At 39.6% G+C, this 15568-nt stretch overlaps 1 protein-coding gene across 1 annotated transcript in view; it reads left to right on the forward strand.

The window, feature by feature from the left end:
- The window catches only part of CTDP1 (CTD phosphatase subunit 1), a 187743-nt gene that overhangs the window by 46718 nt on the left and 125457 nt on the right, over positions 1 to 15568 (forward strand). Inside the window, exons 9-10 of the mRNA XM_014606698.3 lie at positions 8845 to 8986; positions 11008 to 11238. Coding sequence (XP_014462184.2) covers positions 8845 to 8986; positions 11008 to 11238 — 373 coding nt within the window. The remainder of the gene's footprint in view (positions 1 to 8844; positions 8987 to 11007; positions 11239 to 15568) is intronic.

Consider the following 15568-nt stretch of genomic DNA (forward strand, 5'->3'; position numbering starts at 1 on the left):
ACCTTTTGGGGCTGCCTCTGACCAACACACATCACATCAAGTTAAGACAGGTTGGTGGTATTGCAATATACAGGTTTCCCTCGCCAACCACTAAGGTTAGGTTTCTGAAAGTTCCTGTGCTTGGCAAAACCGTGATGCGTAGCCACGGAAAACCGTGGTTGCTCAAAACTATATACTGTGGTAGCCAAAATGGTATATAGAATATTAATCATGGATACTCAAAACCGTGATTGGCAAGGGAAACTTGTAATTATACAAAAGGGCTCTGGTGTGCTGCTTAGGAAGAGTGTTGCTGTTATCCCGAGTAATAACAGCAGAGTGTCTATGTTTCAAAAGACTCGAAGATGTTCTTCTACACATACAGTGGGCTGTTGCAGACAACTAACCCAAGAATCATCTGGGTATTATGATGGATCACAAACTCATGCAAGTCAGCAATGCAGTGCAGTCCCAAAACAATGCATGCAATTTTGGACTGCTTTAACAAAAGTATTGCAAGCAAGACATGCCAGATAATAGTACCACTACTTGGCATTGTTTGGGCCACAGCTGGAATAGTTTGCGCTGATCTGGTGTCTGCATTTTAAGAAGGATATAGAGAAACAAAGAGGACAAGCCTTTGGAAGTCTATTCATCTGAGGAAAGCTTAAGAGAACTAGGTATGTTTAGCTGGAGAATGGAGATTAAGGAGACTGTATGGGAGGGCAGCTTTCAAATATTTGAAAGGCTGCTATAAAGAAGCAGGAGAGAACTGTTCTTTTGTCATGGGCCTGGACATGAAGCCAAGGGATTGAAACCGCAGAAAAGCAAATTTAGATTAAATCTGAGGCAAAACTTTAATAAGTTAAAGTATGGTGCTTAAAGGACATTGTAAAATATCCTTCACTGGAGGTTTTCCAGGCTTCTGACAATTTGGGTGCACATTGGTACAACCACAACAGTCATCAAATAATTTTTATCAGTATCTTTGAAAAAGAGAAATATCCATGTGCAAAAAGAGAGAAAATATCCATATATAATATTGATAGCAAGCCAAAGGCTGTTGCAGGGTAGGAGCATGTTGTCACGGAGCAGTTCTTCAGTCAGGAACTCCAGAACACATGGATTCCAACCAAGGTTCTGCTTCTGAAGGGCTAGGTCATTTATCTGGGCAAAAGAGGCCAGATAAGTCTGGGCTGCTAGTAATGGAGAAACAAAAATGTTTCTCTTTTAACGTTTGAATAAAACTCATTGTCCTGGTTACTTGCTTTCTCTTCTTCCCACTTGGAAGAGAATCTCTTCCATCCAGCCTCAGTTTTTGGTTCTCCCCAAAGAATGGCTCCAGTGTTTCTCTCAAATATTGGGAAAGTGAACCTGGTAATTTAAAAATAAATGGTTTTGGCATTGCTTTGTTGATGGGTTTCCCACTAATAATTCTGATAGTTCTAACTACTTTTTCCTCTTCTGCAGTTTGGAAAGATGATGGACAGCATCACAAGGGCTGGCAGTTTTCTGTCCACAACCTCTCGGTGGGAAGAAAAGCTTTTCATTAATTCAGTCTCTGAAAGCTCTTTAAAATGAAAGCTTACCTTCTACAGATTGAAACTTCTTCTTAACCCATCAAGGGAAGCTTCCTATTTACCAGGGGTGGGGAGGAAAGTGGCTTTTATGAGTCTGTCCCAACACTTTAATATTAAACTTTTTAAGAATGTCTATCTGGCCAGTACTCCAGGACACCCCTCAGCAAGAATGCCCATCACCATTGGTATTCTCAGAGGACATTGCTAGTTAAAGTAGACTTAATTATATGTTCATTGGGTCAGGCAGGAACATTTAACAGAGGAAACTGGCAAGAAAAAATCAGGTGTGAGAGGCTTGGAATCTCAAAGTTTTCCAGCTGCACTTAAAGCTCAAAATCCTTGGGGACAAGTTTATGGAAATAATTGCCTTGTGTCTCTTGTGTGGAGTTAGCTGGAATGATATTCTTATTGATGGGATTTTAGGAGTTGGAAATACTTCCTTAGGCTATCTCTCTGTGTTTAAGGAAGAAAAAGAAAACCATGTAGTTAAGTGTATGCATTATTGCATACTGTTTCTTTCTATGCCTGACCAGCAGAACAATGAACTATATACGGAAGTACGTCACAAGCGTTTATTGATATAATACTCTCTCTCAATAAAAATTTTCATTAACCAGTGAAGTGAGGTGCCAAAAAACCATGCTGTTTTGGCTAAGCCTGGAATCTTTTGGATGAGTGCGCTAAGGGAAAAGATCTAGGTGTTGCTATGCCCAACACAACTACGTTCACTATTCCAGTGAAGAAGAATTCTAGGATACTTTTTCAAGACTCAGCTGAAACATCCTTTCCATAAGATGTTGTAGGAAACTTAAGGTATCCTTAGATCTTACCCTGTGTGACTCTAAATGTTGATGTCTAAAATCATTGTTTTTTCCTTAAGGAAAAAAAGGGGCTTTCCTTTTGTGTAATAGGGAAAACATCTGTAGTTACATGGACTGGAGTATTACAGAAACTTTGTCTTAATGATTCAGAATATGACTTGTTAATTCTGTGAGGAAAGGACCAAACCTATTCCTTGTAATTTTTCTCAATTAGTATAAATCTGTAGTGTATATATGTTTTGGATGATAGATATACCTAACGTCAGCTATACGTGTTACTACTGGACTGGGTAGCTGTTGATAATGGCATTGTTTTCACAAATCGGTTATTAAGGAATGACTGAACTACCAGTTGCAGAAAATAAATTGTATTCTTTTTACTACTTTTATTAAATGTGAAGTACTTTAGTTGGCTTTTTAGATTTGAGTTTTAGTTAGAAGATAAAAACTAGTTTGTTTGTTTTTAAAAAAAAAAACAAAAAAACTTGCCTGTGGCATTTTAGTGGAGTAGACATAAAATAGGAAGATTTAAATCTGTTTAGGCCCCAATGTTTTTCTCCCTTCCCTTCCCCCTCTCCCTTCTACCCCAAACAAAGAAACAAAGTGCCACCACTTCTATGAATAAGGATTTTAATTGTTTCATCCTGTTTTAGTTTTTTTTGTTTTTTTGTAGCTTTCTAAAGTCCATACACTTTTCTTAAAGTATGTGACAAACATATAACCTAATTACAAAATGACTGTCACGAATAGGATATATTAAAATTGGGATGTCAAGTAAAATATGAAAATGGTAGTTCGGATCAAACAGCAATATGGACTCTAGAACCCTGGCACTTCCTTTGCCCTTAGGCTTTCAGAAATCTTGTGTTCCTTTTGAGTTTGGCTCTGATAATCCATAATTAATTAATTAATTGAAGGAGGCAAAACTGTCTGTCAATGAAAAGGGTAAAATGAATTGTCAAGCTGGTTTCTCATTTAGTTTAATAGCTTTTAAAGGGGTGTCAGGTTTAAAATACATCTTTGACACAGGTTTGCAGATGTTCAGTGGATAGTTAGCTCTGAACATAGAAAGTTCAATTCTGCAAGGTAATACTTGGATAAAAAAAATAGGTAAGTTGAGTCCCATTTTCCACAGGTGCTGCAGAGCTGAGGTTTCTGAGGAATACCGAGTTCTTATCCTGCAAATGCCAAAAGGAAAAGGAGAGGAATTGTGGAAATATTTCTTTCTGATCTAGATTTGTAAAATAGTCTTACGGACTGACCTGAGTATCCCTTGAAGACGGGACACAAAATGGCTACAGTTGAAATTTTAAATAAATACAGTTTATCTTGTGCTATTTTTAATTTTAAATATGCTGAAACATGCAGTGTCCTTTCAACATTGTAAACCTTGTCAAGGATGAAGCAGAAAGCCTTGGTACTTGAGTAGGGAAAAGTGGGTAAAGAAGCAATTTTGGATAAGCAAGCTCACTGCTCATGTTGCTATCTTTAGTTTTGAGGGTTAAACACTATTGAGGTGCTTGGCTCCTCTTGTTTCAGGCCTTCCATAGATTCAGTAAAACACTGCTATATTGGTTTGTACTGTATGTTAAAGCTTTTGCATCCTTGAGCACTAGACATATCTGTATAGGCAGTGGCTTACCAAACCAATTGCATGAGACCTTGAGCACTGATTGAGCACTAACTGGCAATAAAACTGAGGAGCCTGGCAAGTGTTCACTCTAAGAATTTTATTTTAAAAATGCCTGAGAAAACAACCTCTAAAATCTGTTACAAATGAAAATGAAATCAAGGCATGTCCTTTGTCATTTGAGATCTGAGCACTGGACTTCATTCCTCTCAGATATTTGGAATTTGTTTATCTTCCTACGTTCATGTCCCGTTTGCATCAGCCAGAGATACCTAATCTGGTCGAATTTATACAAGAAGTCACTTCATCCTTTGTAATTATCACAGTGTATGTATGATAAATTTAATATAGCCAAAAGACTATAGCTAGTATTTTTTGCATGCAAGTGAATGTATCATTCAAATGCTCCAACTTTCTCCTCGCTACCTGTTCGGGTTTTTTTTGGTTTTTTTTTAAATCAGGTTCTTTGAATTTGTTCTTCTCATTCTCAGACTTACGTTCATTTTGCCACCCTGATTCCTACTATGGACTTTAGGAGTTGCTCTCCTTTTGTCTCACTATCTGGAATCTGGCATTTTTTTTCAAATTAAACTAATTCCTCCATCTTCTCTTCCTGAAACCTGTATCTGATAATCCAAACCTGATTCTTCTCCCATATGGCCTGCGTAGAAGCATAATTTTAATGAAGTTAAGGGTTTTGCTCTAATCCTTGGCCTTTCTGAAGTATCCATCTTGTAAAAAAAAAACCAAAAAAAAAAAAAAAACCCACTTCTACAGCAGTTGTCTGCATGATGCTGTAAATTTACTAATTTATGACCAAAGATAGACTTGAAAACATGCTTACTCTGCATGCTATAGCATCCTTGTAAGTGTGAGTTGTCAGTAGATGTTGATAACTTTCCTTCCTAAACAGGAAACTAAAGTGGTCCGAATGTCTTTTCTGGAATCACTACAATCTCCTGCACAGCAACCACTTGCTGGCATCAGCATTGTTGGATCTCTAATGATTAAAATTTTCTAGCGGAGTCTCAGCCATAAAGTGTTACTTCCTGCATGTCCAGAAATTAAAACAAAGCCTTTCTAAACCATTAGAAAGCCCTGATAAAATGCAACTAAAAAACTAATTTAGGATCAGAATCTAACATAATTTAGTTTTTTAGTATCAGGGGGATTTGTGTGGGAGAAGACACCTAATTTGTTATAGTTCTTCAGTTTGTAATCCCCAAACATTGAAATGTTTCTTTTGCTGCCACTAATCTGTGAAAAATGTTCTTTGGATATGACTAGAATTTATCTCCAAAGATGTATTCCTGGTTTCTTTGGGGTTTTTTTTTAATCTTTAAAAAAAAAAAAAAAAAAAAGGGAGGGGGTAGGAGTGTACAGGGGGAAAAGACTTTACTGTTTGACTTCTCAAAGGTTAGATGTTCTCTTTCAATGTACTAGTGATATTAATTTTCTTCTTGCTCCAAACTATAAGATTTTTGTAACCTAATAAGCTAACAGTTGAGAACTGGGCAAAGGGTTCATTACAGTTTTAATGTAAGCTTTAATGCTAAGGAAGGGAAACCATTATAGCTAAATTCAGAAAGATTCATAGTGAGATTTTTTTTTTTTCCCCCTCAAGCTTTTTGCGCTTATGTCAGACAAACTGTAATTTCAGATCTTGCCACTGCCTTAAGCAGTGAAAAGTGAAGTCAGATTGTTAGATGGTTAGTCATGCAGATAAAACACCTGAGAACTAGGTTAAAACCACCGAATTAATTGCTGTCCTCTTAACTCTAGGTCTAGAAATTGGAAAATATTACTCTTTTTTTTAACCTCACTATTCCACATTCTAAGCTTTCTGCTGTTCATCAGAAGCTTAACTTTTCTGTTTCTTTGGGTCACATCCATTTACTAGATGTAGAGCTGGCTCAAGGATTCTTAAACTTCACACATTTTCTCCACAGGAACAAAACAAGCTGAGTAGATATGGGGAGGGTGTTGTTCTCAATCTGAGCTACTTGAATGCATCCATGACTAGAATCCCCAAGTTCCTTGGTGCATTATTGTATTCCTTACCTTCAAGAACTGGGTTTTCCATCCCAGGAAAATGGTTGCTGAAATGTAAATTTTAAGCCAAGTTTGAATATCATTTGCTGATTGTGAGTGTGCTTTATTTCTGGTTTCCAAATGATACAAAGTAGCATTATAAAAATTTATATGAATGTTGTTTTTACCACTGTGTAGCTGACATTAGAAATGAATATTGGTCAATGGTCACCAGTGGCATGGAAGAGGACTGTAGCTGTTTTTAATGAGGCAAGGGCTTTTTTTGGTGATATCCTTGGCCAGCTGTATATTTGGGAGAGATACGAGACAAGCTTTCAAGCACAAAGTGCCCTTTCTCTTCAGATATGTGAATTAAACTAATTTTTCTTTTTGGAAGTATTTACAAAGTGTAAAAATAATTTCAGGAGTATTTTTCAGTTGTCTGTCTGGAGTGGGTGTCATTCTGTCCCTCGTTTTATTATTTAGCATTCATATATGACTTGCAGACAGATTCTTCTTTAGTTTGCTCTCTCTGCTGTGTCTCCCAGGCTGGGGACAGACATTCAAAAAGCCAGAACCTAAATTGATTCGGTCCTTGCAGGGTAGTCTAACCTTCAGAGATTGAACCGATTTGCAAGTAACTAGACATTCACTTTTGATTCAGAAAATACAGGCACATGCCTGCAGTGGCTCAGGCTGTAAGCTGGGGGGTGCTAGAGTAGCCCTCCCTTCCCTTCCTCAATGCTGAGCTGAGGGAGTGCATGGCCAGGCCCTAGCAGGACACTATGACTAGGGAGCGGTTTAAACTCCAACCCTGCCTGCACAGTCCCCAGCTGGGGTGTGCCTGGAGGGGGAGGGGGAAGGGGAAGCAGTCCTTTCCAGGCTTTACCCTTCTGCTTGCTGCTCAAGAGGCAGGGTGTGTTGCCAGCTCCCAGCTAGGACTTTGAAGCGGAGGGCTGGGAGGTGGGGGAGAAGGACTCCTTATAGGGACTACGTGCATCTGTTGATGATACCAAGCTTTTCAGTTTCCCTGTCCCTGCTTCTTCATACCATCTGCAGCAAACTGACTGGCACTGCATTCATTGCAAACCAGGTAATTTCTCACACCTCTCTGTCCCCAGTTGAACACTGACAGCAAGCCAGCAGGGAGCTTATCGAACACAAAGCTTATCAGCCCATCAAGCAAACAAAGCCCCTCTCTCATTAGTTTAAGCTCTTCTTAAATAGCTTTTTGCAAAGCATTTTTAATGAAGAACAGAGGGACATTACCAGCTGGCCTGTTGATTAGCTCCAAAAAGCCTTAAGCAGACACTGTTCTGTCTGCATTCATTCCAATAAATTGGACCCACACACACCTACCCCCCCCCCCTTCCTGGTGCTGGGAAAACCCTTCTTGAGCAGCAAGGAGGGGGGGAGCAGGGGGAAGCCAGACAGATGCTGCTGTGCCTGCAGTCTCCACCTCCTTGGGCAGCTGGAGCTCCAGCTAGGGAGGAGAGGGATAGGGCCAGGCCTGGTCTGCTCTGGAGCAGACAACCCAGCCTAGCCTAGGACTGAAAAGCATGCTGGGATGCTGGGGGAATCTGATTTAACTTAAACCAGGAAGGGGTCTGGGACAGAAGTTCCATAAACCAATTTGACCTAAATCAGTTAAGTCTGATACTACATTCAATCAGGTTTATCGTAAACCAGTTTCTGCCATTTTGAAGCTGGTTTATATGTGCTGAATTTATAATCTGTTACACGTTTAAACCAGTTTCTGATCACTTAAAGCAGTTTCTGTAATTTCTGTACCTAGTCCAAGGATTAGGGAGTTTATCTGCATGTCTTGATGCTTTTGGTCAGTGCTAAAAAAAAAAAAATATCAGACTTTCACTCCTTCACATATCACACATTGGAGTAGAAAGTCTCTCTTGTTCTCTCTCAAGTCACCTTTGTTGTAGACTTATTTGTCTCTGAGTTTAAATGTGCTTCCTGTTTCTACCTTCTTAGTTTTTTCATCGTATATTTTTGAGGCTGCGTTATTTTTGTACATGATGGTGGTGTCGTTTTTGCTAGAGATCTCACCAAAGAACTGTCAGAGCTTTGCTTGATCTTTTGCTCTTAGGTGATTTGCTTTGTGGTGGTAGGTTTTGCTTAGTTATATGCTGGATTATGAAATACACTTTCTGACCGCATTTCTTCTGAGAAACATTTTCTTTCCATTGCTTACAAGTTTGCCTAAAGTGCATGCTAACTCTTTGTTGATCTTTTCTGTGTAATTTTATTTTTTATGCTAAGTAGTCCATGCTTCTGTTTTTTGCCTTATGAGTGCCAAACTTCTGGCAAATGAAAGGGGGTGGCTTTGGCCTTGACTGTCATACTCAGTCTTAACTGCACTTGTCAATGTTAAGTAACTTATTATGCTTTTAGAAGTATTGAAGCAGCTGCTTCTGGCCACCCCTGCTTTAGACTGATAAATTTGATACAGAAGGAAGTTTGTGGAAATGTGCAACTCAAATTCTTGTTCCTATTTTTCTCGTTTACTCAATATTGATCATGTGTGTGTTTGCACAGTTGTTATATATTCATTGGTTGTACTTCCCATATTGAGTGAATTTCAGCAGAATGCTTATGAAGTACAAATGGTGCTGGGGATTTTACAAAATAGTATTCCTAGTGCAGTGTGGATAATATGATTTTTTTAATCTTTACATAGCCTGTAAGTTGTGTTAGTATAGCCAGTTGCCTTATACAGTGCACCTAAACTGCTGCTTTCTGTTCCACTCAGAACACTGTAATGTTGTTCTGTTTGAATTCATAATAGGCACAGAAAAAGTACGGCAAGCTCAGGACTGCAAAGATCTCCATGTTGTTAACCCTGATTGGCTGTGGAGCTGTTTGGAGCGTTGGGACAAAGTAGAAGAGCAGCTCTTCCCTTTGAAGGATGATTATATCAAGGCACACAGGTGAACATTTTTGGGGGGATGGGGGGTAGAAAGGACCAAATATGTGTTGCTCATGGTTATACTGATCTGTTCTTACTTTATAGAAAAGATAGCACAGGGGAAACCCAAAATAGTCCGCAAGGTTTCATGAAAGTAACCCTTTCTTTTAGCTGTATGAATGCAGAGCTGTCCCTTGGAAGGTTAGAGGAAACAATACAGTCTATTGTAGCTGAAGAAAGCTTCTGGCCCAAGTAATTCTTTGGGGCTACTGCACGTGGCAGCCACTAATTCATTAGCAGGTTTGATGATGTACTTTTGAAAATCATTAGTGGCCAGGAGCTGAGATGTACATGCAAAACTTAATGCTGGGAGAAGCCCAAGTTAATGGATCTGAGTGATGACAAGTTAGGGAGATGAGGGGGAGAAACTCAAGGCAGAAGCAGAACATAAGGGGACAAAATGTGGGAGGAAATGGAACTAAAAAGGGAATGAATACTCTTGAATCATAGAAACTGGTTGGACAAGAAATAGGTTAATAGAACAAATTGAAGGAGGAAGGGACACAGAATGGAGACAGAGTGGGTAACAACTTGAAGAGAAACCTAGGAATTGTCTTTAAAGAAAAATACTAAAGGGTTATCAAAATCTGTGATAGAGGTTGAGCTCTGTCTGTACGATGTTTAACTCACTGAAAGTATGGAGTAATTTAGCATGTGGATTAAGTTGTACCATAAATAAGGTTTTTCATGATGCATCATAATTTGAAAGGAGGTACCTCTCTGGCTCAGGCACTGCATGAGGTTCATACCCCAGACTGGTTCCCTGTGCTTCCATGCAATGCCCATGGAGTTGGGTCAGTGCATGCTGTATGCCTTGCATAGGGTTTGTCTGAGATCCACAGGCCAGATCATAGGCAGGGTCTGGTTTAAATTGCAGGCAGTGCTTGCTAATATGGCCAAGTCATGGCAGGGGCACCATTTTCATGCCCAGATCATGGCGCATCCCCCCTCCCCCCAGTTGGCTATGGGGCAGGTTTGGGGCCAGGTTTAATTGCAGCAGCAGCGGCCTCTTGCTCCTCTGATCATTGCTGAGGAAGAGGAGAGAGCTTGGCGAGGGGGGGGCTGTTTGCTCCTCCAGGTGGGAAAACTGGGATGCGGGAGGTTGGGGGCAGCTTTGGCAGACGGCCCTGGCACTGGGTAGAGGAGGGGCTGTTTGCTTCTCAGCGCGTGTGTTGTCAATCTCCAGTACCCTAGTTTTCCTGCCTAGAGGAGCAAACAGCCCCTCCCCTACCTGGTGCCAAGGCTGTCTGCCAAGGCAGCCCCCAACGCCTGGTGCCCCAGTTTTCCCACTTGAAGGAACAAACAGCCCATCCCCAAACTCTTTCCTCCTGCTGTTCCTTTTTGTGACACCCTCCCCTGGGCTGCTAGATTTTTGCTGCTGGCTGAGGAATGCTTTCCCCAGCCAGCAGCAGCCGTCCTGTTGCAACAAAATGCCATGACATGGCCACTTGCTGGGGAACTCCTCAGCAAATGGCCATATTGTGGCATTTTGTTGCAAATTGTTTTTTCATGAAAATCACTTAAGTTTTTTGATTTTCATGAGAAATGTGAAATCGTGATTTAAACCAGGCTCTAATCATAGGGCTCCATGGGCCAGATCCAGCCCATGGGCTGTGTCTTTGACGCTCCTGGCTTAAATGGTGTATTATATGTAACGGAACCATTTCAGTAACTTTGTAAACTTTGTAAGAGACACTTTGAGAGTGACATTTAGGTGTTTATAGTAATTGTCTGTTTATGTACATATTATGATAAATTCAGTGCATCTTTCTTATGTGCATTTGGAAGTGTAGATCCTTGATCTTTCTTAAATAACTTGCTTAAGAAAAAAAGCAGTTTCAATTTGTCATGAAGCAGTGGAGCTGTAATACAGTTTGTTACAAGTTAGAGGAGTCTGGTGTGTTCTTTCAGTGGAAGAGAAATATTAATGTAACTCCAGTTACAAACGCTACATTTAAATTGTTTTGAAATTTCATCCAACAGAGAGAACAGTCCTGCTGTGTTTCCTGATACACACAGTGCGTTCCAGACAGCTTTGTTTCACCCAACACCTATCCATCCGAAGTCTCAACCTGGTCCTGAAGTTCGGCTTTATGATCCCAACACTGGAAAGCTAATCAGAAAGGGCTCTCAGTCTTCTGGCCAGTCTATGTACATCCAGTCTCCAGCTCCTCCCCTCACCTTACCAGTACATGGGGAGCATTCATCCTTCAGGTACATGAAGGTGTAGCTAAGGATTACTTGAGCTTATTTTCAGAGTTTTCTTTCTTTTCTATTGTGTGATAACATTTTACCTGGTCAATGTAGCTGCCTTGTCTTTGGGCTTAGCCAGCTCACGATAAAGGCAAAAACAAAACAACAAAAACCAAACAATTTTTTAGAATATCGTAACTTTCTTCTGCTCACTTCATTTGATATTGGCTTTAGTGATGTAAATGAGTTTTTTGACTACCTGACCCTCTATATGGGTTCCTTAATTAGGTGTTTAGTGAAACCCAGTTAATATACTGTGTTGTTATTTTATGTGTTCTAGAATGCATAAGTTACAGCTCAGAATAAGTGAATGTTATACAAATATCCGCTTCAATCCAGTTTTTATTAATTATTTTGTTTTTGTTGTTTGGCTATAAAATAAAGTACAGTATGCAGTCTTGTTTGAGAACTGTTTCCTCTGTTTATCTTGGATGACTGACTGCTTTTGGGATTTTATTATGAGGTAATAGTGTTTTTAAGGGGTTTAACTAACCAGTGTGTTAGTTAATCCTAAAAACCACTGACAACCCTTTTGGTAAATTAAGGTTCTGAAATAAAAAGGATGGGATTGGTGATTTAAATCATAACCTTAGGGAGACTGCAAAATCTATGGTCAGGATTAGGCAGGTCAATTAAACCAAGATTTTCAAAAGGGTTTATTAAGGTCAGCTCCTAAAATCCATGCTTATGTGACCCAATTTTTCAAAAATGCCAAGTACTTGACATCTCCTGTTGTTAACTTTAGTGACTAAGCTTAATCACTCACTTTTTAGAAATCTTGACTTCTCTGCATTTGTTTTTCTGTCCATAAAACTATTTGGCAGGATGTTGAGATTAAATGAGCTGTAAAGCACTCATAATAAATACAAAGTATTATCATAAATGCTGAGATTCAAAGTCAGGGTTTTTTTTATTATCTCTTCCCCCCCACCCCCTCCCCGGTCCCTTACTGGTTTTAAGACTTCCTGTGCTACAGAAATTACTTGCAACACTTTTCTTTTTTATCAAAGGAATTGAACCTGTTTCTTTTCCCCTCTTTTTGTAGTCTGTCTGACTCTCATTTCATTTTGTTTTCTACATAACTTGTTCCTATTCCACTTTTTTATTTGAACAGGCTTTGTTATTTGGGGGGGGGGGGGGTTCAGCTCTTTTTCTGAACAATCACTCTGTATTATTGTGTTTCCATTCTATTACACGATGTAAATGATCAGGGAAGAGAGAAACTTGAACTGTTAAGACAGCAAGTATTCCAAAGAACAGCTAAAGACCTCTTCTTTTTTATCTAATGTGTTGTGGAAGAGGAATTTCAAGCAACTTGTAAACCCTGGGTTTTCATTAAACTTACAACTATATACCTTGCAGTCTGACTTCTAAAATTGACTGGAAAGGGTTGCATCTGCAGCACTTCCAAGAATATATTTTTCCAATTCCATATTTTCCCTTGTGCCTCCCCAATTTAAGAAGATATACAAAAAACTAGAACTTTTGGTTCCAAAATGATACCTTTTATTAAACCAACTGGGAAATGGCAAAAAAATTGTCCTTTTCTACACATTTACTGGACAAAAGGTTATTTTGAACCATTTTTTCTCCCCATGTAATGCAAAAGTGGTAATTCATTTGATTAATTTTGGAAAAGGAAGATAACTCAGCTGGCGTCTAAAATGAGCTAGTGTGGATACATTCCCAAACTAGGCCTTTGGGAAACTTTTTTTTATTCTGTTTTTGTTTTCTTTCATGTCTGCTGTGTTTTCTAGCACTTCTGACTGCCAGTGATGATGCAAGTGGGTTGCTTTTGGATGTTCCACATAACATAGCATGTTTCTGATCACACTCAAAAACTGCAAAACTTTGTCCTGGGGGAAAAAAAAAAATCTAAGAACTTAACAGTGCCCAAGGAAAAACTACGAACTTAAAGTTGAAGAAGGAAAATAAAAATCCAGCCATCACTTATAAAAATTAAATTTCAGTTTTGGAGGTCAAATCTTGGTCTTGTGTTACACATCCACCACAAATCATTTTCTAGTTTAAGGGGCAAAAATTTAAGAGAGAAGTGACTTCTATATATGCATGATATTATGCATATTTCTCAGTTAACTGGTGGCCATGTCTATTTTTAAAGTAAGCAAGTATGTAAAATGAGGCTGCCCAACTTTGCAGTGGCCCAAGGATACACCAGCTGGGACCATGAGCCCCAGGGCTGCAACCCCTTCCCCACTGCACCAGTTAATTCCCTGTTGCTTCTTTCTGCTGCACCATGTGCTCTTGCTCACCATTAGCTTTCTGGTTGTTTCCTTGCTGCACTGCACTACTTGGGTGCCCCAGGCTGCAGGCTTTCCCCTGCACTGAAGGCTGTATCACTCTGCACCCTGGGGCAAGGGTAGGTAGGAGAAGCTGCAAGGAAGTGAAGCCTGGAGCTCCCAGCTGCTCCTGGATCCTGAACAATGGAGGAGTGGTAGCTGGATGGGAGCTTTGGGGGCTGCAAATTAACCTCTTGCAGGCTGCATGTGACCCATAGGCACCAGTTAGACAGCCCTGACATAGAGCAGCATGTGTTCACTAATAGGGTATAGACCGGTAAGCTGTGGTTGTTTTTTGTTTGGAGTTGTTGTTTTTTCCAGATACCCCAAATATATTCCTTTCATTTAGTTAACAGGAATCAGATTATTAACTGGTTAATCTAAAATTCAGTTAACTTGGTTGTTGTATCCAGATGTGTTTTACAAAAGTTATAGAGCCTTGACTAATTGTTTTCTGAATGGTCCACTGGGGCAGGGAACACTAATTAAAGGTATTTTGTTCAATTTTGAACATATATCTTTCCAGGGGCTTGATAAAGGCACTGTCTGGTAGTTATTGAGCAACTTTTCCTGGGAAATTCGGGCTTTGTGTCAGTTTATAAATGAAAAGTCTCTTTGTGACTTATATGGTTGTAGCACCTGGAGGCCAACCTTGTTAGACCAACAGAGCCCCTGCCCCAGACAGTTCACAGTCTGACAGACGAGATGTAAAAGGTGGATGAAACAAATGAGTTGGTCAGCGAAAGCTGTGAGGAAGAGACAGTCTAGTACAAATAGATGTACTATACTGCCCAGTCCTTAGTCAAGCAGAAGAAATAATCGCAACTTGCATGCGTCTGACACCTAAGTTGTTTAACCACTTGGTCTACATTTGCGTTTTGTTTCTGAAAACAGGATGATTACAGTTAACATGAAGTGATACTGTTTGAATACTTTAGAAAGTCATAGTCTAGTGTTCAAATGGTGGTGCTTCAAATTAAACATCTAAGGCGTTTTACACATTCATTAGCACGCTTTGGTTAATGCACATTAAATCTAGTACCTCCATTGTGAGTACTAGGAAAATGCATATTAGCCTGTCTTAATGCTCATTAACTAAAGAGCACAGTTTTTAAATTATGCTTAATGCACATTAACCTATTTTAATGTCTATTAACTAAATAGCACAGGTTTTTAGTGACACTTCAGTGAGCATTAAAATACGCTAATGTGAATTAAAGCGCACATACAGACATGCCCCTACATACTACAAAGATGGGACGGCTGCCACTGCTCAGTACCTCTGAAAATCTGACCATTATATTGAGGTACTTGATATGGGCTAATTCTCCCTATGTTTAGGTGCCTGGCTGTCAAAGCTGTGTTTGTTTTTGTCTGTTATTTCTATTGTTCAGTTTAAAGATGAGGTAAGAAAGTAGAATAATGTATCATTCTGACATCACACTTCAGACTTGAGTCCAACCACTTAGTGTGAGCCTATCCCTGTAGCTTTGGTTGTAAGTCAAATTCAAAATCAAAATAGGCCTATTTTTCAGGTTCTCCAAAGGCAGAAGGGGAAACCTGTGAAAATTAGAATGAGTCTGGACTAACATTCAGAGCCTCTGTGTGCTAGTTCCAAATGTTTCAAAAGTACTAGTGGTGCATTAATGGTAATGCAATGGGGAGAAAATAAATTAGACAGTAATCCAGAGCTTGTGCACATTATGCCCAGGACTGCTGCCAGATGCACACCCAACCCACTCTCAGAAATGAGGCAGCATAGCTGCTTTAGAACACTTGAAGCATGCCCAAGACAGCCCATTATAGGAAAGTCTCTCAATGGTCATTTTTTTTTCTTTCTGACATGCTTAGAATAGTGAAATGTTTAACATATAGAAAGAGCAGCAGCTGCTCATTTTGGAGCAGTTCAAATATCTGCGCCAGTTACTTTTGCTTCAAAGGTCTCTTTTGCGATTACAAGTGCTAGAGAATTAACTTTTTCCTTAATGAAA

This window comes from Alligator mississippiensis, chromosome 3 (genome assembly GCF_030867095.1).
Source record: "Alligator mississippiensis isolate rAllMis1 chromosome 3, rAllMis1, whole genome shotgun sequence".
In the NCBI taxonomy this organism is placed as follows: Eukaryota; Metazoa; Chordata; order Crocodylia; family Alligatoridae; genus Alligator; species Alligator mississippiensis.